General features: G+C 39.1%; 1 protein-coding gene across 13 annotated transcripts in view; it reads left to right on the top strand.

Annotated features, from left to right (window-relative positions):
• GIGYF2 (GRB10 interacting GYF protein 2) overlaps positions 1-23,153 on the top strand; it is a 119,021-nt gene that overhangs the window by 23,044 nt on the left and 72,824 nt on the right. For 10 of the 13 annotated variants that reach the window (XM_070468464.1, XM_020893921.2, XM_070468463.1 and 7 more), the window contains 3 exons: positions 12,490-12,573; positions 21,660-21,789; positions 22,672-22,767. In XM_070468464.1, coding sequence (XP_070324565.1) covers positions 12,533-12,573; positions 21,660-21,789; positions 22,672-22,767 — 267 coding nt within the window. In that variant the 5' untranslated portion in view covers positions 12,490-12,532. Of the gene's footprint in view, positions 1-9,222; positions 9,345-12,489; positions 12,574-21,659; positions 21,790-22,671; positions 22,768-23,153 lie in introns of all 13 variants that reach the window. The other 3 variants (XM_070468468.1, XM_070468467.1, XM_070468466.1) reach the window with 1 other exon arrangement.

Genomic DNA, 23,153 nt, shown 5'->3' with positions numbered 1-23,153 from the left:
CTAAACCATTTATGGTTTATTGTAACCTTTTAAAAATTGAGATATAAAATATAGTAAATATGTGCACAAATCTGAAGTGTATAGTTGGAAAATTTTTTACATAATGTGTGAGTTCTGTAGTCACCACCTAAATCAACATAGTGAGCATTTTTAGCACCCCAAAAGATTTTCCTTTTCTCCTTCCCGGTAAGTAGTCCCTGCTTCCGTGGTGAACAGAGTTCAGACATCTGTCAGAATTGATTATTTTACCTGTTGAACTTCATAAAAGGAATGTTACAGTGTATTTTCTTTGGTGGCTGGCTCCTTTTGCTGGACACTGTGACTGATACTCAGGCAATGTTGTTGCAGGTATCAATTAATTCTTCCTTGTTGGTCAGTATTTTGTTGTGTAAATATATACAATTTAAAAAAACCTTTATTTTGAAATAATTTCAAACAGAAATACAGAAAAGTTGCAAAAAGTTGCTTAAACTTTCCATATGCCCTTCACCCATTTGGTTACCATTTTTAACATTTCCTGATAATAAAACTGTAAAATTCTTGTAGAGATGGGAGTACTAAACTACCTTACCTGCCTTCTGAGAAACCTGTATGCAGATCAAGAAGCTAGAGCTAAAACTGGGCATGTAACAGAGGACTAGTTCAGAATTGGGAAAGGAGTACATCAAGGCCGTGTATTGTCACCCTGCTTATTTAACTTCTGTGCAGAGTATATCATGAGAAATGCTGGGCTGGTTGAATCACAAGCTGGATCAACAACCTCAGATGTGCAGATGATACCACCCTAATGGTAGAAAGTGAACAGGAACTAAAGAAATAGCCTCTTGATGAAGGTGAAAGAGGAGAGTGAAAAAGCTGGCTTAAAACTCAACATTCAAAAAAACGAGGATCATGGCATCCGGTCTCCTCACTTCTGGCAAATAGCAGGGGAAACAGTAGAAACAGTGACAAACTTTATTTCCTTGGGTTCCAAAATCACTGCAGACCGTTACTACAGCCATAAAATTAAAAGATGCTTGCTCCTTGGAAGAAAAGCTATGACAAACCTAGATAGTGTATTTAAAAAGCAAATGTTACTTTGCTGACCAAGTTCTGTCTAGTCAAGCTATGGTTATTCTAGTAGTCCTGTACGGATGTGAGAGTTGGACTCTGAAGAAGTCTGAGCACCAGAGAGTTGATACTTTTGAACTGTGGTGTTGGAGAAGACTCTTGAGAGTCCCTTGGACAGCACGGAGATCAAACCAGTCAATCCTGAAGGAAATCAACCCTGAATATTCATTCAAAGGACTGATGCCAAAGTTGAGGCTCCAGTACTTTGGCTACCTGGTGCAAAGAGCTGATTCATTGGAAAAGACCCTGATGCTGGGAAAGATTGAAGGAAGAGAAGGGGACGACAGGATGAGATGGTTGGATGGCATCACCAACTCAATGGACATGAGTTTGAGTAAGCTCCAAGAGATGGTGAAGGACAGGGAAGCTTGGCATGCTGCAGTCCATGGGGTCACAAGGAGTCGTACATGACTTAGGGAATGAATGGCATATTTTCTTTACCTCTCATTTTCTTTTTTTCCCTCCATATATGCAGATATATATATAATTTTAATTTAAAATTTTTGTAGTTTTTTTCTGTTCTATTTGAGAGTCTGTTACAGACCTCATACTCCTTTTCCTCTAAACATTTCAGTGTTATTTTCTAACAATGAGGACATTCCTCTACACAATCACAGTAAAAATTTCAAAATCATAGAAAAGTAATATTGGTATAATACTGTTGTCTATTCCGTATCTCCTATTCAAATTGTTCTAATTATCTCTTTAATGTATTTTACAGCTTTTTTTTTCTTTTTTTTTTTTTTTTGCTGGTTCAGGATGGAATTAAGAATCATACTTACACTTGGTTTTTATGTCTCTTTAGTCTCCCTTAATCTGGGATGGTTCTTCAGCCTTTGTCTTTTGTGACATTGGTATTTTTGGTGACTATGGTAGATTGAATTTGTATTGTCAATTTGGACTTACTGATTTTTTCAAAATTAATTTTAGTTTATGCATTTTTGTCAGGAATATAACGTTAGTGATACTGTGTCCTTGTCCGTGTATCTCATCAGGAGGCACATGGTGCCAGTTTGTCTCATTATTACTGATGTTACCTAAGTCAGTTACAGCCAGGTGGCAGGGATGCATAGGGCACGGCGTGTGGGAAAGGGCTCATCAGAGTGCTTTGCGCCATCCTTTCCACATCTTCACCAACCTTGAAGCTCCCATATATTTGCTTATTCATTCACCTGTTGATGGACATTTGTGTTGGTAAACATGACAGCCACGTGTCAGGTATGAATAAAGCTACTATGCATATCTTATACTCTTCTCTGGGTAGAAATTTTCCTTGAGTGTATGCCTAGCAGTGGATTGTGGGGTCACCAGATAGGTGTATTATTTAGATGTAATAGATAACTGCTAAACTGTCTTTTGAAGTGGTTGAACTAATTTGCAGAAGTGGAGTTATTAATCTTGTATTACTCTAGGTCTGGCTAAGATATGAATAGCTGGTTGCTGGAATGGGAACACAACTAACTATTTGGTACATCTAAAGAGTGCTAGGGGAGTACTTTTTTCTGCTTTTGGGAAAGTGAAGGTGGGGAAGATGGAGGCAGATTCAGGTTCTTGGTGTTTATTCTTTGTTAGTCTTTTGGCAGACTCTGCACCATACTGGCTGGACTTCATCCCAGGTTTGCCATAGGTTTTTTTCTGGGCAGTTTTTACATTGATACGGGAGAGTTACAGTAGCAGATAATTTTTTAAAGAAAGATTCAGGGGGTTTTCAAAGGAGCGTGTGTTTTGATAATGTTAGTAGCATAGTGGTAGCTAATCAATACATCAGGACTTCTGGGAAGCAGTACTGGGGAACACTTTCAGAGTAGAACAGTAGCCATTGTGCCAGGTTTTGATTCTGCTTTGGCTTCTGATTTGTCTTTGTCCAGGCAGAACTTAGTATGTAGAACTGTAGCTTCCTCATGTTGTTGGTGATTGTGTGTGCCCAGAAGTCATCTGGCTCCTGAGCACTGGGCCAGGTTATGAGAAAATGGTAAACGTAAGAGCTGAGAGGCCAGGGTCTCTCTTTTCTTTGTTGCAGACCCAACAATATAAAAGAGCTTTGTTGGTTTCTTCTCTGTTCACCACTGAGCATGTATTTGGACGCACACAGAGTGATAGATGAGGTCCCAAAGAGGAGTTCAGGAAGTTCAGGAAAGCTAGAAAAATATATAGAAAAAAAGAAAAATAGTTATATACTAGTAATCAGTGCTAGTGAGGGCTGATTTAGTGTCTTTAAGAAGTTGACAAAAAGGCCAGATTAAATACATTGTCAGGTGTAGGCTGCAGTTTATCAAAGACTGTCAACTTTCTGGTATTAAGTGCAGAAGAACTATATTACTTGGATTCACTTATAAGGAATTTTGAGTAATGGGCAAGGTCTGAAATAGCAGTTATGTAGAAATATCGACTGAAGTGACTTAGCAGCAGCAGCAGAAATATCCTCTCAGCTATTTTTAAGTCAGCTCTGTTTAAAATCCGAGGGTAGCCCTTCCTCTGAGGTCGTTATCCCCAGAATTGGAACAGTGAGAGGAGAGGAGAGACCGGAGGGCGGGAGGGGGGAGCGCCTCATCCCCTCTCTGTGCGTTACACTGCTCACAGGACGCTTTCCAGTGTTGTTAGGGTTCCTGAGGCCCGTCTTGCCCTGATAGTTTGACGTTTTACCTTTCCTTTATCCCTCTGAGGTTCTCTCACTGGTTCCCCCCCGGTGGTAGGTGCATCAGCAGGCAGCATCGGGATCGTCATCCTCTTCCATTCACATGCCAGTCCTGGGTGAGATCAGAACAGAACAAGGACATTGTTGGAAAAACTGGTTAAGTCTGAGTATAGTTACTAGTGGTGTACCAATGTTGGTGTCTTAGTCGTGACAGGTGTACTGTGGTAATGTAAGCTGTTTATGTTAGGGGAAACTGAGGGAATATCTGTAATATCTTTGTAACATTTGTATAAATTCATGTGTACTAAGTCGCTTCAGTTGTGTCTGACTCTCTGTGACCCCGTGGACTGTATAGCCTGCCAGGCTCTTCTGTCCATGGAATTCTCCAGGCATTAATACCGGAGTGGGTTGCTGTTTCCTTCTCCAGGGGTAAATTCATAATTATTCCTAAATTTAATTTAAAAAAAATGCCATTGTAGATCACAGCAGCTACCATTTCTGCATTCTTCCCAAACCTTACCCTGTCACCTACTGTCATTTGCTTACTTATTTGAGAAAATTGAGGCCATCGAATGTGAATTCCCCACCACTTGCTATTCCCCCGCAAAAAGCTTGCAGGTGTCTTCAGTCATTTGAACATACTTTGCTCTTGTCACAAGTGGATAGGCATAGCATGTCTTTTTTTTTCGCATTTGTTTTTTGAAGCCCCATCCAGCCTGCCTTCTCACAGCTGCACTTCCATCATATTTTTGCTAAATTATTTCTTCACTTTTTGATTGTACTGGTAGTTTTCCTTTAGGATATTTTCCTCTAAAGTGAAAGTGGTAATTTTCTTTCTACTCTGCTTCATTTCTCGTTGCTTTTTCGCAGCTAAGATCCTAGAAACAGTCGGCTGCATTTGTAGTCTCCCTTTCTCACCTCCCAGCCTCTACAGTCTCACTGTCCTCATCATGCTGCTTTCATTGCGCCCTTCAGGTCACCAGTCACTTCATTATGGAAGCCAGTGAAGACTTTCCAGTCTCTCTTTTGACTTCAATATTTGAAACTTCTGAATTCTTCCATTAATATATATATATATTTGGGCCAGTATTATCTTTATTTTAAACACAAATTAGTAACTTACTAGGAAAAGGATTACTCATAATTTCACCATTCAGAAGTAAATATTACACCTGGGGGCATATGTAAATACCCACTAAGAATGAATTTCAAGATGTGTTGATTGTAGTTATATCCTCTGTATCCTGTAACCTTGTCTTGAACACTTAATTTATTGTTGACATTTTTTTTCATATCAGTGAGTATTGTTGTTATTGTCACTTCTCTCTCTTTTCTCCTGGTATGTAGATCCATGCTATCTGTTGGATTGTTGATATCTCTCCTTTCTCTTAACTTTTGCTGATTTATTTCCTCCTGGCATCCTGAATGATCTTTCTAAAGTGTGAGTTTCATCGTGGACACTTTCTGGCCCAGATCTTTTCATAGCCTTCCATTGCTCTTGAGACATAAAATACAAAGACTTCTGTGATATGGCCATGCTTTTTCACACTTCACTTTAATTTTTAGCCTTATTGAGCTCATGGATGGATAATCAGATAATCTCCCCAAAGAACCTAGTTCTTTTTCCTTTGTGCTTTAGATAAAGTGGATGTGGAAGAAGCTAGAGTCAGTGAATTTGACTTCACATGAAAGGTTAGGGCTAAAGATACCTAACCGAATGGTCTTTTTTTTCCTTCCTGTATCCTCGTGCATGGTGTTTGGTGACACTTTGTCTTGTCCCTTCTTGACCTCTTCTTTGGGATAGTTTTATGCAATATTTGGATACAAGTCTGTAGATTTGCTTCCAAATCTCTGTCTCTCATTATGGCTCCACACTGGAGTTCAAGATGTACATGTATATTAAGTTACTTAAGATGGCTCCTCACATTCGTTTTGTCTGAAATGGTGTGTCCTTCCTCCCAAATTTTTTTTCCGTTTTTTCTTTCCTTTCAAGGTTTTCTATACAGTTTCAAAAAGCACCTCACCCCTAGTATTGCACGCTATAGATTCCATTCCGTTTTTGCATCCTTTGTTCAGATTTTCCTTCTTCTTCTTTGGGAAATATTTTATGGAGTATTTATTTGAATGTATCCTGGGTTTCGTATAAGCCACTGTAAAGGAAGGCGGATGTGAGAGTGGGCCTTAGAGGGTAAGGGGGTGGCATGAGCCTCAATGACAGAAGGAGAATGCAGTAGAGAGTTGAAAGTTATCATTTGGCTTTGAGTTTGGAGGTGGAACAGTGGAAGGTTGAGTTGAGAAGGTATAGATTGTCAGATTGATGGAAACCTGAAAATACGAGGAGTTTTGATCACACACAGAGGGTTTAGAAAGATTGATCTTGTTGGATGTAATCAGAGGCTGAGTCAGGAGAGCAGATTAGAAATTTTATTGTAGTAATCCAGGCATGGGTTAACAAAAGTTTGGCTATGATGAAAGAATGCAGGTGGAATCTTGAAGGGAAATAGACCAAATTTCAGGCAAAATGATTACAAAATGATTACAGAGAAGAGGAGGGAGTTTCAGATGATTCTAGGCTTTTGAGCCTGACTGACTAGTAAACTGAAAACAGTGGTGTGTTAGTCACTCAGTCGTATCCAGCTCTTTGCAACCCCGTGGATTGTAGTCTGCCAGGCTCCTCTGTCCATGGGATTCTCCAGGCAAGAATACTGCTGTGGGTTGTCATGCCCTTGTCCGGGGGGTCTTCCTTACCCAGGGATCATACCTGTGTCTTGGTCTCCTGCATTGTCAGGAGGGTTCTTTACCACTTGAGCCACCTGGAAAGCCCCAAAACAGTGATACCTTGATCAGTTGTTGATTAGATAGATATCCAAGAGGAGCAGGCTGCTGGAAATGCCACATAGGTCTTGGGAGAAAAATCTGTAATTCACAGCAGGGGTGGAATTTGTGGGAGAATTTTTGCTCTTGCTGTAATAACACCCTCACTTCTTGTACGCACTATATCAAGGTGCAAATGAAAATGTTAGTTGCTCAGTTGTGTCTTAACTCTTTGTGACTCCATGGACTGTAGCCCACCAGGCTCCTCTGTCCTTGGAATGCTTCAGGCAAGAATATTCGCATGGGTATCCATTTCCTTCTCCAGGGATCTTCCTGACCCAGGGGTCGAACCTGGGCCTCCCACATTGCAGGCAGATTCTTTACTGTCTGAGCCTCTTATTTTAAATTCCCCATGATTTAGTCTGCAGAGTTCTACCTGAAGTACTAGTGGAGAGCACCATTGTAAATAAGATTCAAGACAATATCTAAACAGAATTTATAGTTAAAGAATCTATGGATACACTGAGGGAAGTTAGGAGAGAAACTTGGGGGATGGTGACTAAATTGGAAAGGAGTAAAGATGGGGGAAATGTATCTGTAAAGGGCTGGTCATGGAGGACAAGGAAGGAAATAGTTTCAAGAGTAAAACTATCTAAAGAGGCAGAAGAGCATGGTGGGGGCACAGCCTACAGAGTCTGGTTCAGGTCCCAATTTGCTATAAAAATAAGCTGTTTCCTAATGATCACAAGTCTCCTGGGGGTTTGAGTTGACAACATGTAGCTTGGTGGGATTTAAATGGTGGCAAAGTTTATACTTGTTTTGATACTTCACTCCGTACTTAGAAATGGCAATTGAGAAATAAGTCCCACTTTCCATTCCAAATAATTTATAATTCAGAGACATCATGTCAGACAATCCAATACATAGAAATAAATCTATTAGAACTGGGCTCATTTAATTTGATGTGGAAGGAGCAATCTGGGGTGGGGAATTCCGCATTAGAAGCTATAGTACCTTAAATTAGATTTCTTCAACAGTGATAACTTTTAGATTTCCTGCTTTAATTCATAAAGGAGAATGAGCAGAACACCATTCTGAGTAATGTAGGTCTCTTTAGTTGATAATTAAATTGCTTGGATTACTGCCTTAGGTTCATAAGAGTTGTCCAGAAGACTACCATAGGGCATAATCTTATGGAAACCCACATTATAAATGGTAGTGAGGCTCCCAGCTCAAGGCATTAAAGAAACTTCTGAGCTTTCAGTGTTTCTGCTGTATGGTAGTTTTTGACTCTTCCTGAAAATTTATAGGTGGAATAAGTGACAGAGAACAGGAAAAGGATTTCCTTGGTTGATGTTCTTCAAGTGTTTCGTGAATCCAGGGCTTCTGTAACTCAAGACCATTGCCTGTACAGCACAGCCTCTAGGGGCTCCATTTGCATCCTTTGTGGTGATGACACTCCTGGAGTTTGTATTTCCAGGACCTGTGTAGCCTTGTGGTAGTAATTTAAAGGGTAAAAGCATATTAAATCTCTTAAGAATGATTTTAGTATTTTAACAAATATCACAAATAATTCAGTTTTTAATTAAGATTCACTTGCTTTATAAATTCAGTCTGGTTCGAGTATTGACTTGCTTTATTAATTCAGAGCTATTTCCCAATGGTCAGAATCCCGTAGGGGTTTGAATATAAAACAGTTGACTAGATGGGGCTTAAAATGGTGATAAAAAAAACACTCCTTCAGGATGTTTCATATTACAACAAAATCTTACAGTTGTAGGCTCTACAGGTCAATTTGTTAGCCAAGTAGGTCCAGGATCCCCTGGAGAAGACAATGGCAACCCACTCCAGAATTCTTGCCTGGGAAATCCTATGGATAGGAGCCTGGTGGGCTGACATTCATGGGGTCACAAAGACTTGGACACAATTTAGCGACTAAACCACCCACCACTTGTTGTTCAGTCACTCAGGTGTGTCCGATTCTGCGACCCCATGGACTGTAGCATACCAGGTTTCCCTGTCCTTTACCATCTCTTGGAGCTTACTCAAACTCATGTCCATTGAGTCGGTGATGCCATCCAACTGTCTCTTCCTCTGTGTTCCCTTCTGCCATCTTCAATCATTCCCAACATCATGGTCTTTTCAAATGAGTCAGTTTTTTGCATCAAGTGGCCAAAGTATTGGAGTTTCAGCTTCAGCATCAGTTCTTCCAAATAATATTCAGGATTGATTTCCTTTAGGAATGACTGGTTTGATCTCCTTGCAGTCCTAGGGACTCTCAAAGAGTCTTCTCCAATACCACAGTTTGAAAGCATCAATTCTTCTATGCTCATGCTTCTTTATGGTCCCTCTCTCACATCCATACATGACTACTGGTAAAACCATAGCTTTGACTAGATGGACTTTTTTTTGGCAAAGTAATGTCTCTGCTTTTTAATATGCTGTCTAGGTTTGTCATAGCTTTCCTTGCAAGGAGCAAGTGTCTTAATTTCGTGACCGCAGTCATTGTCTGCAGTGATTTTGAAGCCCAAGAAAGTAAAATCTTTCACTGCTTCTACTTTTTCTGCTTCTGTTTGCTATGAAGTGATATGATCGGATGCTGTGATCTTAGTTTCTTGGATGTTAGATTTTAAGCCAGCTTTTTTTTCACTCTCCTCTTTCAGCTTCATCAAGGGGCTTTCTGCCATTAGAGTGGTAACATCTGAGGTTGTTGATATTTCTCGCAGCGGTTGTGATTCCAGCTTGTGATTCATCCGTCCGTCATTCCGCATGATGTACTTTGCGTGTAAGTTAAATAAGCAGGGTGGCAATATGCAGTACGCCATCTTGCTTTCTCAATTTGGAACCCATCTGTTGTTCCATGTCCAGTTCTAACTGTTGCTTCATGCTCTGCATACAGGTTTCTCAGGAGGCAGGTAAAGTGGTCTGGTATTTCTCTCTCTTTAAGAATTTTCCAGTTTGTTGTGATCCACACAGTCAAAGGCTTTTGTGTAGTCAGTGAAGCAGAAGTAGATGTTTTTCTGGAATTCCCTTGCTTTCTGTGTGATCCACTGCTTGTTGGCAATTTGTTCTCTGATTGCTCTGCCTTTTGTAAGGAGGATACTTGTCTTAAATCACAGGGGGTACCTTACCTGAGGTCTGGTCATTATCACTCCCTTGACAAATGATTTCAGTAGGGATATACCATAATTTCGGAGAAGGCAATGGCAATCCACTCCAGTACTCTTGCCTGGAAAATCCCATGGATGGAGGAGCCTGGTAGGCTGCAGTCCATGGGGTCACGAAGAGTCGGACACGACTGAGCGACTTGACTTTCACTTTTCACTTTTCATGCATTAGAGAAAGAAATGGCAACCTACTCCAGTGTTCTTGCCTGGAGAATCCCAGGGACGGGGGAGCCTGATGGGCTGCCGTCTATGGGGTCGCACAGTCAGACACAACTGAAGCAACTTAGCAGCAGCAGCAGCATACCATAATTTAATTGAGTCTAGTGTGCATCACTTGTGAGATTCTTCATTTATGTATTACTAAGAAGTAAATCATACTGCAGAGTAAACTGATGTCATAGTTCTTTAATTACTTAGAATTTTTATTTTACAGTTTTTAAAAAATTCTTTTAAACTTATTTAGCAAATAAGTCTAACAGATTTTCATCAGGCAGTATATACTTTGTGCATATGTTAAAAGGAAAATAGGAGTAAAATCAGTTTTTAAGGTATTCTTCAGCTTCTGTTTAGATATTCTTCAGCTTCTGCACATTATATGACTTTTCTAAATCATGCAGAACTTAGAATTGTAGAAGTCTCCTTCCTCCTCGCTCTCCCCACCTTTGTAGTATCATGTCATTAAGGGTATTGATGATGAAACATTTCTTAAGAGAGTGCTCCATTATTCTTTTGTCATTTTGAAATGCAGCAGTTTGGTGCTTGTGTAGTTCTTAAAAGCATTCTAAGCTGTTTAATGTTTTCCCCTTTAAATATTAATACTTCAGGGCTGGTTCATGTGGCCTTGTGGATTGTGCAGTGTCAAGTCTCACTAACAAACCACAAGCTTATCTTTTTTATGTGTGTTTTTCCTTTCTCAAGTTCTGTAAAACACGTGCAGTCATTTCTCCAGTCATGGAGAGTTACTTCACTACTCTTCCATGGCTTTATTTGCTTTCTTTTTTGATACACAACATGTTTCAATTTAGAATTATAGCATAATCTTTTTGAAGGCATTGTAAGCAGCCCTTAAAATCAGCTAGTAGGAACAGCACAATTGAGAAGATGACAATAATGAGCAGCTCTGACCAGGTTTTATCCTTGTGCACACAATGACAACTGTGACACAACTCCCACTGTGGGCCAGTAGCAGTTGTAGCATGGCACTCATTAAGGTGCATTCCAGTTTCAGAGAGTTTAAAGTTAAAAGCCACATGCCTTACCTTGTTTTGGAATCATCAATTGCTTGTGAGGTGGTGAGGGCACTAAGTTGATCTCATTTGAGTTTGGTGTGTACGCTTATCTGGCCAGGGAAAGGTAATCAGCGTTAAGTAAGAATAAGGAACTCTCCCTGGAACCCACGTGGTTGACATTTGTTGTTCATTTGCTAAGTCTTGTCCAACTGTTTGTGACCTCGTGGACTGCAGTACACCAGGCTTCCCTGTCCTTTGCTGTCTCCTGGAGTTTGCTCAAATTCATGTCCATTGAGTCCATGATGCCATCCAATCATCAGAAATACCTTCCAGGGAGAGGGCAGATAAATAGCTGATTATGGACGTTAGCACGTTTTTACTTTGCCCTTTCTGTGTTTTAGATCAGTATGTAGTTTATTGGTTTTAGATCTTTTAAAGAACAATCAGGGTGATGTGATAAATCTTGCAGATATTTATCATATGTTTACAATATTTATAGTATTTTCTGTTTTCTCAACTCATTTTTTTCAGCTTTATTGAGATATGATTGATATAACGTTGTCTTGGTTTAAAGTGTTCATGTGTTGATTTGATTAATTTTTCAATGTACGTTGCAAAATGCTTATCACCATAGCATACATCTCCTTCCCATCACATAATTACCTTTTCTTATTTTTTTTTTTTGGTGTGAGAATATTTAAGGTCTACTCTTAGCAACTTTCATATGTATAATACAGTTTTATTAGCTGTAATCACCATGCTGTGCCCTGGATCCCCAGAACTTGTTAATCTTAAAGCTGTAGTTTTTACCTTTGACCAGTTTCTCACCACGTCTCCCACCCTTCGGTCCCTGGTAACCACCACTTCATGGTCTGTGAGTTTGGCTTGTTAAAGATTCCACATATAAGTAATATACAGTATTTGTCCTTCCCTGTCTGACATTTCACCTTAAGTTCTGATATCTTGAAATTGCTCTTGAAAGATGACTCGTGAAATTGATTTGTGGATTATTTTCACTTGATGGTCCAAGATAACTTTTTAAAGAATCCCTAGAGTGTAAAGGAAACAGCGGGGAGAGTTGTGGCAGAAGCTGTGAGATAGATAAGGAGGGGTCTTTAAGAATCTTTGATGTACTTGATGGTGATGGGTGAGCCGTTGCAAGTGAGTAATACAAATTATTAATAAAATGTAAATCTGTTACCCCTCATTCCTTCCCCACTGCCTAAAGGCTGAGAAAAGGAAATCCTTCCTTTGGTCTCCAGTGCCCGCATGGTGCATGGTCCGCTACCACCTGTCTTAGCAGCATCTCGTATACCTTGCCTCCTCTTCCTGTGTCAACATAAAAAGATGGTGGATTGTAGTTAAGGGTGGATTTATTCATTTTACTTTGCCTGCTGTATTATAAATAGGCATTAAAAAACCTCATTCTGGTTGAGAGGAGCATAAGCAAAACACCCTTCCTCACTGTACTTTCTGGGCTGGAATTCTGCTTTCAGTCTTGACCAACTGTATGGAGATGTTTTCTCTTGAACAGGTTTCTCTGCATATAAAAATCTGTTGTAAACATACGGAAAAGAATGGCAGCGGAAACGCAGACACTGAACTTTGGGCCTGAATGGTGAGTTTTCAAAACCTCATCCTGTTCAGAGTTGCATGACTAGTTCAGTAGTAAGGTATTTGTGCAGGTGTTGGGGGCTTATAAAATGTGCATGTTTTAGAGACTTTGCTTTATGTGCCTAGTTGAAAACAATATAGCCAGTCAGGAATAATTTATATTTGGTTAGTGACTGCATTTATCCTTTATTAAAAAGTCTTCCTATTCTGGTTGTGTAATGATAATGAATTTAGAACTCCTCATAGTCCCACCACCCTAGCAAATTATTTACTTTGTGTTTGAACCCTTATGTAGGTGTGAGTATAATTTTATATAATTGTAACATTTTAATGTTTATATGTTTTCTGCTACAATGTTTCATGAGTGCTGTTGATACTTATTTGGAAAAAATAGTTTTTATTGAATTATTATTTGAGTTTTATTTTATTGATGGGCTACATAGGTGATCCAGAATTATACTGGCTATAGCCTATCTAGAATCAGGTTAGCATTTGCCGTAATACCAATTAATCAACCTTTGAGTCTCTTACAGATATGTTTGGACCCTGAATATGGAATTCTCATGGGATTTTGAGATCCATCACATTGTAGTGTGATTCTTTCCCCCTCTTCTTCCTTTCCCCCCAAAGCTGGTGATTGAAGATCCTCGTCAGTGGCGTGAATAATGATAGTTGCTTTCCCCATTCAGACCTTGAATCAGAGGCAGTATATAAAGTAGATGATTGGCATAGTGTCATAAATGTCCTTGATTGTTTCAGTGGTGGTGCTTTGATAAATGTTCCAGACTTCCTGTAGTAACCTCCTATTTGAAGACTCTTATTAACTTAAATTATTATATGCATTTCTTTTTATATGTAATTCCTTAATTTTCTTGGTCCATGTAGCTAGCATTTGGAGGCTGAGGAGAAATCATTTGAAGTTTTAAGAACCAGATGCAAGTTATATGCTTTGAGAATTTATTTTGGAAATGTTGACCTAAATCACCTGTTTTAGTTCTTATTTTATATTTTAAAAATAACTTTATTACCAAATCAATATATACTTCTAGAAAAATTAGAAATCACAAATAATCCACAAGAGGATATAACTACCGTAATTTCACTATCCATGGTAACCACTGTAAATAGGTTGGTATATCATTCTAGGTAGCTTTATGTATGCTCATTTGTGTAAATGTACATTTATTTTCATAAAAATGGGATAATACTGTACATTCAGTTTTGTAATTTGTCTAAAAAAACACACCAAAAGTATCTTTTTTATCAATAAATATTTTCTGTTACCTTAAATGGTTGCACTGTATGGATGTACCATCATTTATTTAGTCTTCTGGATGTAGCAAATATAGGCTGTTCTCAGTTTTTCATTATTAGAAAAAATTTTTTGATGAATGTTCTTGTAGCTAAAGCCTTATTCACGTCTTATCAGGTGGCTTTAAATCATACAGCTCAATGTATAAACCATTTTGTGTGCAGTTTTTTGCCTTCATTTGTAACTGCTGCTGTTTTGCACTTACACACATGTCTTTTCTTTGTGAAAACATGGTTAAAATCATCAGCTAATTTAAGGAAGTTTTTTTTTGGTCTGAGTCTCTCTCTGTTAAGAGTTAAGAGAGAGAGAGACAGTACTAGTAGTTTATCTAAAACGAAAGGAAAAGAACCACTCCTTCCTGCTGATGCTCTCTGTAGAGTCATTGCACATTTAACGTGATGCTAAATGGGTTGACAGACTATGGCCATGGGACTGTAAAGTTTTGTTGAAACACAGCCACGCTCATTTGTTTCCATATTATCTGGCTGCTTTTCCACTGTCCATGGCATTCTCCAGGCAAGAATACTGCATCCCCTCCTCCAGGGGATCTTCCCCTCCCAGGGATTGAACCAGAGTCTCGTGTATTGTGGGCGGATCCCTTACCATTTGAGCCACCAGGGAAGCTCCATATATATACATAGTATATCTCGTATATTAAGTTACTTAACTAGGCATCTAGACAGCTGCAGTATGAATAGAGACTGTTGCTGTGTTTTTTCTGCATGTACCATTGCATTCATTGTGAAACTTGAGGTAAGGAACTGTGTCCAGAATAACTTGAGAATCATAGTTGAGGAGGATTACACTGAATCAGTGTGTAACTTTGAAACATACAGAAACATTTGGTGCTACTGTACTCTTTTTACTAACATCATTTTTATCATCATGTAAAACACGATGTTTGGTAAGAGTTGTGTGAAATGAAGATTGATTTGGCAGTAGTGAAGATGAGAGAGCAAAGAAAATTGTGGTCAGGACAGACCATGGATGACCATAAGCGTGGACTTTTAAAGCTAGTAGAAAAGATTGAATAGAATCTTTAGGTCTTAACTGGTAGAATCTGGTGGAATCATTAGGTCTTAGCTTGTCTTTATATTTAGGACAAAGAAATGTATTCCATAATTACTGAAGCAATTTTAAAAAGTGTATGATAGATTTAATGAAGGCAGTTTTAAAAAGTGTGATGTAGTTAATGGAGGAGTAAGTCATTTTTATATATAAAATGAGTCATTTTAAGTCTTTTAACTTCAAATGTTACCATCTTAGAGGTTTTCTGACCATCTATAAACATCCCCCCCCCATTCCCTGCCTCCTTTCCCTGTTTAATTTTTTCTTTGCAATCTATATAAAAATATAACATGCCAGATATTTTACTGATTTTCTTTATTATTTATATACCATCTTTCAACCCCCGTTAGACTGTGCGCTCCTTTGAGGGCAAGTACTTTGGTCTTGATTTTTGTACACTTTGTTCATTGCTGTAACTTCAGTGCCTGGCACATAGTAGATACTCAATAAATATTTATTAAATGCATGAGTGAAGTGTTGGAAAGTAAAGTCGTTTTTAATATTTTGCTATTGTCAATATGTATACACATCCTTTAATAGTTCTGTTTGTGTTACTGTTGATTTCCTTTGGAATAATATCTTCCTTTGGAAGTGGAATTTTTAAATCAGAAGTTTAATTTTTAAGGCTTTGGATGATATATGGACAGACCACAAGAAGGATTGTATGAATTTAATTCCCATCTGTTGCCTGTTTATTTCACTTTCAACAAAACACAAAGTACTACCTTAAAGAAAAAAACTTTTTTAGTTCTAAATCTGGTAGGTTTCTTCTTTTTAAAGAATTTTTTGTTAGTCCTAGTAATAAGATAATTCACACTCACTCCAGAAAACCTTGGAGGAAGCAATAGTATGAAAGGAAAAACAGAAGATCTCAATTACCCTTAATTCTGCCACCCAAAGAACCGTTGTTAATACTTTGGTTTGTATCCTCCTATTCTTTTTTCTTTGCAAATGATTGTGTACTTCAAGACATTTTAAAGGAGGAAAACAAATTCATTATAACCTTTATTTTGGTATTTTAATTTTTTTATTTTGAGCATCGAAAATCTATTCAGATAAATTGGATAATAAACGAATTTATCATAGGGGAAAGAAATGATTGCAGACAGATAGCTGGCTTTATGGAGAAGGAGCCAAGGAACCTGGTTTGGGGTTTCTTCTGTCTCACCTTTATGGCCTTAAGGAAATTTACCCAGGTCTTCCCTTGCAAAGAATGAGGTACTTTTGTTTTTCCCAGAGCACTTTGTTCAGACCTGTGTTAAAGTAGTTAGGACCTCGTGCTGTGTCTGTTTATATCCATTTACCTTACTCAGAAAAAAGCTACTTACATTAAGAAAAGCACTATATTTCTCAATTTTGGTAAGTCCATTGTTTAGCTAGTGTGGGCACTTAGTAAATGTTGAATGATTCAGATCTTACGGTGGGGCACATGGGGCAAGAGAATTCAAAGCTGAGATTTCTAGATTACTGTTCATGATCTTTGTGGAGTTGTGAGGGACTTGAGACATTCTGCAGGATGGAATGCGTTAATAGTCCCAGTTTTCAAAAAGTATAAAGATAACGGCCATCTGAAGGAATTTATTGTTATCCTAGGGTGTATTTTAAAAGAGAACATTAAGAGTTGTTTAGAAAACATTTTATCAAGGGCCTCATGTTTTACGTCTTGGGTTAGGTAAGGAGATAAGGAAGCAGCAAGGATAAGGATCATGAAAAAATGAAAGTCGCTGTCATGTCCGACTCTTTGCGACCCCATGGACTGTAGCCTCCCAGACTCCTCTATCCATGGATTTCTCCAGGCTAGAACACTGAAGTGGGTAGCCGTTTCCTTCTCTAGGGGACCTTCCCAACCCAGGGTTTGAACCCAGGTCTCCTGCATTGCAGGTGGATTCTTCACCATCTGAGCCTACCAGGGAAGCCAACGGACATGGTCCCTACTTTTGAATTATTTATTTAGTGGGGAAGCTGACACTAAGTAATTTCGCTGTCAGTGTTATAAGGGGGAAGATCCCCAGAGCATGTAATGGCAACCCACTCCAGTATTCTTGCCTGGAGAATCCCATGGACAGAGGAGTCTGGCAGGCTATATGGTCTGTAGGGTTGCAAAGAGTCTGACAGGACTGAAGCGACTTGGTATGTACACATGCACATTGTAAAGGGAGTATAATGCTTATACAGGATATTCAGCTGCTCATTTGATGCCTGCAGGCATCTCATCCTTTATAGTTTTCCAAAACTGAGCTCATGAATTTTGCCCTTTTAAATTTCCTCTTTTATTTCATCTTAACATCACAGTGTGCCCGTTAGCTCAAGCCAGAAGTCTTGGAGTTATCCAGATCATTTTCTTTTACTTCTATATCCCTGTGTCTAGTCCATCACAATGCTGTGTCAATTCTACCTCCAAAATACCTCTTGAACCTCTTCATTCCTTTCTATCTTCATTGCCTCCAGCCTAGTGTAAGCCACCATCATCTCTGATAGAAACTAAAGGACAGGCCTTCTAATGTTTCTTGGCTCCTCTTCTTCTGATTGCTGTTCCCACTGCAGCCAGATTAATCTTAAAATGTAAATTGGATCAAATTGTCTCCAAAATCTTTTGCTAGTTCTCCATTTGTATGACTGTTTATTAGCTTTTCCTTCCACTAGCCAATTAGTTCTATGAACATTCATGGTTACTTGTGTGCAGCCAAACACCCAGGATCTAGATTTCTCTCTCTCCCTCGTATGACCCTCTTTCCAACCCCCTACCCTCCTGCTGTCTCTCATCTTTTCCTTCCTTTCTTTCCACTTAACCTCTTTACTTCCAGGCAGTTCCCATGGCGTCCCAGGTGAAAACAATTACAAAAAATATTCCAGACAGCAGAAAGCCTGTTTGAAGATAAGTGGACAGGAAACTATAGGTTTAAAAGGGAAATTTCAAGACATTTTGCCTTGGCTGTATTGTGAAGTATGGGCGAGAAGAGCTTGCAGGTAGCCTTTCTATGTTATGAAGTTTTTTATTTTACCTGATCATTGTGTGCCAATGAATTGTTCATCAGGGAGCATTTTATTCAAATTTGCTTTTGAAAGAAATAACTGGTAGTAGTGTGGAGGATGGACTTTGACTGGTTAGATCATTTAGGGTGCTATTGTAGCAGTTGAGGTAATAAGTGTGAACAATAGAAGGTTACTTGGCCAGAGGATGGTTTGAGAGATTTAGGATTAAAAACTTGATTCTTTAGTTGCTAAGTCATGTCTGACTCTTGGGGCTCCATCACCTGTAGCCAGCCAGGCTCCTCTGTCCATGGCATTTCCAAGGCAAGAATATTGGAGTGGGTTGCCATTTCCTTCTCCAGGGGATCTTCCTGACCCAGGAATTGAACCCATGTCTCCTACATTAGCAAGTAGTTTCTTTACCACTGAGCCACCAGGGAAGCCCTTAAAACCTGGTAGGATGTGATAATTGGGTGTGGGAGATGATTCCCAGACTCTTAACCATTTGCTCAGTAGATGGTGGTATCCTTACCTGCCTTTGGGAATACCAGCGATGAAGGAGGTTTTGAGTAGGTTTGGGGTCTGTTAGACCTAAAGGGCCGTGAGGGGTTGAATAAGAAAGCTGTACTCTGTTGGGGAGAGTTCACACCTGGACCTGAGGGTCATGAGCTTACACAGAAGTGCAAGCTTTAGATTTGTACATCTTCACACTTCTGCATGGACATTGTAAATTACTTCTGTAAGCTGAAGTTTGGATTTTGAGCAGCAGTTAACAAGTGAGGGTTGTGGGTGTTGGGTGTGGGGGAGGCTGGTTTCAGAAGGCCCTGCTGCTACCCGTCAGTGACTGCCAGTCCTGCTGGGAGGAGCACTGCGCCTCCTGTGCGAAACGGACCTCCATGTGACCAGGAAGATGGTCAGGAGAGGGAATTCACTCAGGCCTAGCATTGAGGCGGTTGAACTGTTCTAGACCAGTGGAGCAGTGGGGAGAAGCCACGTTGTGCTGGGTTTTGAAGTGGTTAGGAAGTGAGGCGGTGAAGACATCTCTGAGATGAAGAGGAAGATGACCAGTGCTGCATCGCCAGAGAGGGATGCTGCATTAGAGGCCTTTTAAGCAAATCACTATTAGATATATTGAGAGATGAGTGGAACGCTAATAGAGAAGGATTGAGTTTCTAGAAGAGAGGGCTATATGGGGCACGGTTCTAGAGCAGGTAAAGGTCACTGGTGGGTTTTTGGGGAAGGACATTATCCAGATATGTTTCAACTTTTCAGAAATCTGTGGATGGAGGAGGACTTGGGACAGGATTTGTTGATTACTGAGTGGAGCACAGCCATTCTTCTGGTTCAGGCTACTGTCTTCTCTATGTTGCATTATGCTTAGCTTGCCTTCACAATAGCTGGAGAACTCTTTTAAGTATGCATTCCTGGTCATGTTACTCTTCAGGTCTGGTACCTGTAAGAAGTGTTCAGTTCCTAGGCATGGAAAGCCCCTGGGGGTTGTTCAGTCGAGTTCAACTCTTTGTGACCCCACGAACCTCAGAACACTAGGCTTCCCTGTTCTCACTGTTTCCTGGAGGTATCAAACTCATGTCCATTGAGTCAGTGATGCCATCCAACTATCTCATTCTCTAGGGATTGTTGGGTGGATTTGAAACCTTATGAGGAGCAGATGAAGAAATTAGGGGTGTTGGACAGTGAGCTGGAAAGTCTCTAGTGAGACATAATAATTGTAGATACTGGGATGATTTTTCCATTAGAAAATGGAAGAGCGCTTAGATGTGCCCTCTAGTGGTAGACACTCTTAGGGAACATATTGACTTAGTAGAAGATATTTTAAACTGATTTCTAATTATATAGATGTATATTTAAAAATTAATTTTTGGCAGACTGAACCATGACTATTTAAAAAATTTGAGAGCTCACTGTTGGAAAGATTTGGGTCTTTTTAGTCATAAAAAACCTAGTTTTTGACTCCTGGTTCTGCTGACTGCGATTGTGGGTAAATGGCTTAACTCCTTGGCTTTGTTTATCTCATCTGTCACATTGGGAGTGGTTGTGAAACTTAAATGAGTATATGTAACATTCCCAGCTTCAGTTCTCAGTGGATATTAATTCCACATTTCCAGGGAAGAGCCCAAATGTTCATGAATGTGATGTGAACCGCCGTGCTGGCAGGTCCTTCAGCAGTGGTTGGGTCCTCCTTTGTGGGCACGTTGTTTTCTTATTGACTTGTTTAGCCTGTCTTATAGGAGTTGGACTCAATGACCTCTAAGTCTGTGAATAATTGAAAAGAAAACAAAAAACCAACCCAATAATAATGAACACTTTGAGCACCCAGACTGTAGTCTTAACCTGTTTATTACCAAAGAGAATCAGGCTCCCTGGTGAAACGGTTGATTCCACATCTGAGGCAAGAAATAAGCTGATTTTGGAACATTTGACATAGCAGATAGAAGTGAAGCTCTCAAAGACTACTAGGGTTGGGTCAGAAGGACTTGGAAGCTAACCTGAAACCTCTCCCACTAGGCCAAGATGAGACAGTTTGAGTATTGTTAAGAATAATTGCAGTGAAATGAAATGCATTAATGAAAAGAATTTTACTGTTGGAGGATTGTTAGTGAACCAAGTCATTATTATGGAAACTAATAAATGAAATGGAAGAACAAAAGCTGTTTGTTTTCTTGTATGAGCTATATTCTATTAGGTAATACCGGATAGTATAAGAGGGAGGTTTCTCTTTATACAACTACTCTACCTAGTAAATAAAGAAGAAGCGATAGAATAAAGTCAGCCTGCAGCCCTAGTGAATTTGGGGATATATTTCAGTGCTTCTGTTGGATTTTCTTTGGGCTAAACTACTGACTTGCAGAACTTTGGTCCCTTTTACCCTTGTAATCTACTATTTTGTAGAACTTTGGGCTACTCCTGATGGAAGTTTTCCCTGGAGGAAAACTTGCCATTTTTTGCTGAGGTTCAACTCCTTTTTAAAATAATAACATCTTATAAAATTGTTCCCCTTTCCTTTGAGGTAATTTCTGTTAGCAGCTTAAAGTATATTTTTACCTTTCTTTTTTTCCTTAGCAGTAAATATGGCTTTTATTTTTTTTTCTCCTTGTACTTCATCTTTTTTTCCCACTGCATTTTCAAGTTCTCTACACTGATCATTAATTGCTTTTGTTAAAAGTGAATTATGAAATGTGGGCATATTTAGAAGTATCTTTTTTACACGTATCTGTATTTTGCATTTTCTCTTCGGGAGCAAAAATATTTTTTAAAATATTTTGTTAAATATTAGAAAATCAAGTGACTGTTTTAGTTTTTAACTCCACAAGTACTACTTGAGAATGTTGCATCATTTTACATCCTTGCCAATAGCTGGTATTGTTAGAGTTGTTAATTTTTATTAATCCCGTGTGAGGTGATGTCTCATTTTTGTTTTAATTATATGTTACTTTTATAGTTTGGAAAAAGGTGTCTCCTCTTCACTCCCTAAACTTCTCAGGGATATGGCACAATACTTAAGGAAGTTGTCTACTTATTTGTCAGTGAACTCAATGAACTATTTTCTTAGTGAGCAGCAGATTGCATTAGAGCTAAAATCTTGGATACCTTGAGATAATGGCTTTTCCTTTCTATTCTTTTGAAGAACTAAAATGAAAATATTACATTATGTGGAAATAAAAAGTCCTTACTGCCAGCACATTTGACACTTTGTTTTTCTATTCTGTCTACTGTTTTAGGCTCCGAGCTCTGTCCAGCGGTGGGAGTATTACATCCCCCCCTCTTTCGCCAGCGTTGCCCAAGTATAAGTTAGCAGACTATCGTTACGGGAGAGAAGAAATGTTAGCACTTTTCCTTAAAGACAACAAGGTAAGAACGTAGGAAAGAGTTCAAAATTGCAAATGCGATTTCTGAGTGTGTACAGTTATGTGTTATATGAAATAGCTATGGTTTTTCTCTCTTTTCTTCTTGTGTTGAAACCTTCAGTAGTTCACAGAGGCTCTTCTAAATGATGCACACTTTATGTTTTAGAAAAGAAAACCTAAGATTTCATCACAGAAGTAGAAAGCTTCATGGAAGCAGGAGAGTGGGCAGGACTTAATGCTTTGTTTAACTGATTTCCTCACAACCTTTATTTTTATCCCTCTCTGATGGCTGAGAAAGTTTTCTCTTTATTGCATCTGTCATTCTTTCCAGTTAGATGTTAGGAGCCAGAAGGGCAGATGCTTCTCTTGTTTTTTCCTTTTGAGTTAAATGTAAAATTTTTAGTGGGGAGAAAATCTTAAAATATAGTACTTCATTTGTGTTACTTATAAATGATCAAAACTCAAACAGTATAAAGTACACTTCTGTTATGTAACTAGTGAGAAATAACATTTTCTACTTAAGTGTACTTTGCTTTTAATTTTATTAATGGATTAAGGATCAAATTTTAATGATCATTGCTAAGAACAGATACAGTTGCTTGTAAAATTCTCCTCACCATCTGTGGTTTGAGTTAAATATGCACTCTGGAGTATCAGGGTCAGTGCTGTGTATCAAATCTGAGTGTGGTAGTCTGATGGGAGGACGGGGTGAGTGACTGGGCTTTTTAATGTTTGACCCTGTTAGAATATTCATTGTGACTGAATAAGCTTTTAATCCATATCTTTGATAATCAGCAACAGATAAATCAAACAATATTTTCTTGCTTTGGCTTCTTAGAATTGCAGGGAGAGTATTAATCTCATGGTCATGTGTTTGGTCAAACAGATCCCTTCAGACCTTCTGGATAAAGAATTTCTGCCCATCCTACAGGAGGAGCCCCTGCTGCCACTGGCTCTTGTGCCCTTCACGGAAGAAGAGCAGGTGTGTGCGTAGCTTTGAGCCGCAGGCTCCACCCTTGTTCCTTCCCACTGAGGCATGGGAACAGGAGGTTCCCCCTTAGGCTCTCAGGAGTGTCCTCCTTCCCCAGGCCTGCTTCCTTCTACTCTTCTTGGCGTATGGATGCCTCTCTTGAGTTGACTAGATTCTGCTTTAGATCTGAGGCTGTTGAATATTATGTAGAGATAAGGATGTGTGTTAGATTAGAGAGAAAAAGGTATTTTCAGGGGAGAGGGCCTTCTTTTCAGAAACATGTCATTTTTCAGAAGTAATCTAAACCTGAATTCCCACCAGTTTTTACCACTAAAGGAAAATGTAAATAATCAGCTCACAGTGTGCTTAAAACGGTGCTTTTCTGTCACAGATTTTTT

The sequence above is a fragment of the Odocoileus virginianus genome, chromosome 5, assembly GCF_023699985.2.
Source record: "Odocoileus virginianus isolate 20LAN1187 ecotype Illinois chromosome 5, Ovbor_1.2, whole genome shotgun sequence".
NCBI lineage: Eukaryota > Metazoa > Chordata > Mammalia > Artiodactyla > Cervidae > Odocoileus > Odocoileus virginianus.
This window is presented reverse-complemented; position numbering and strand designations above follow the sequence as displayed.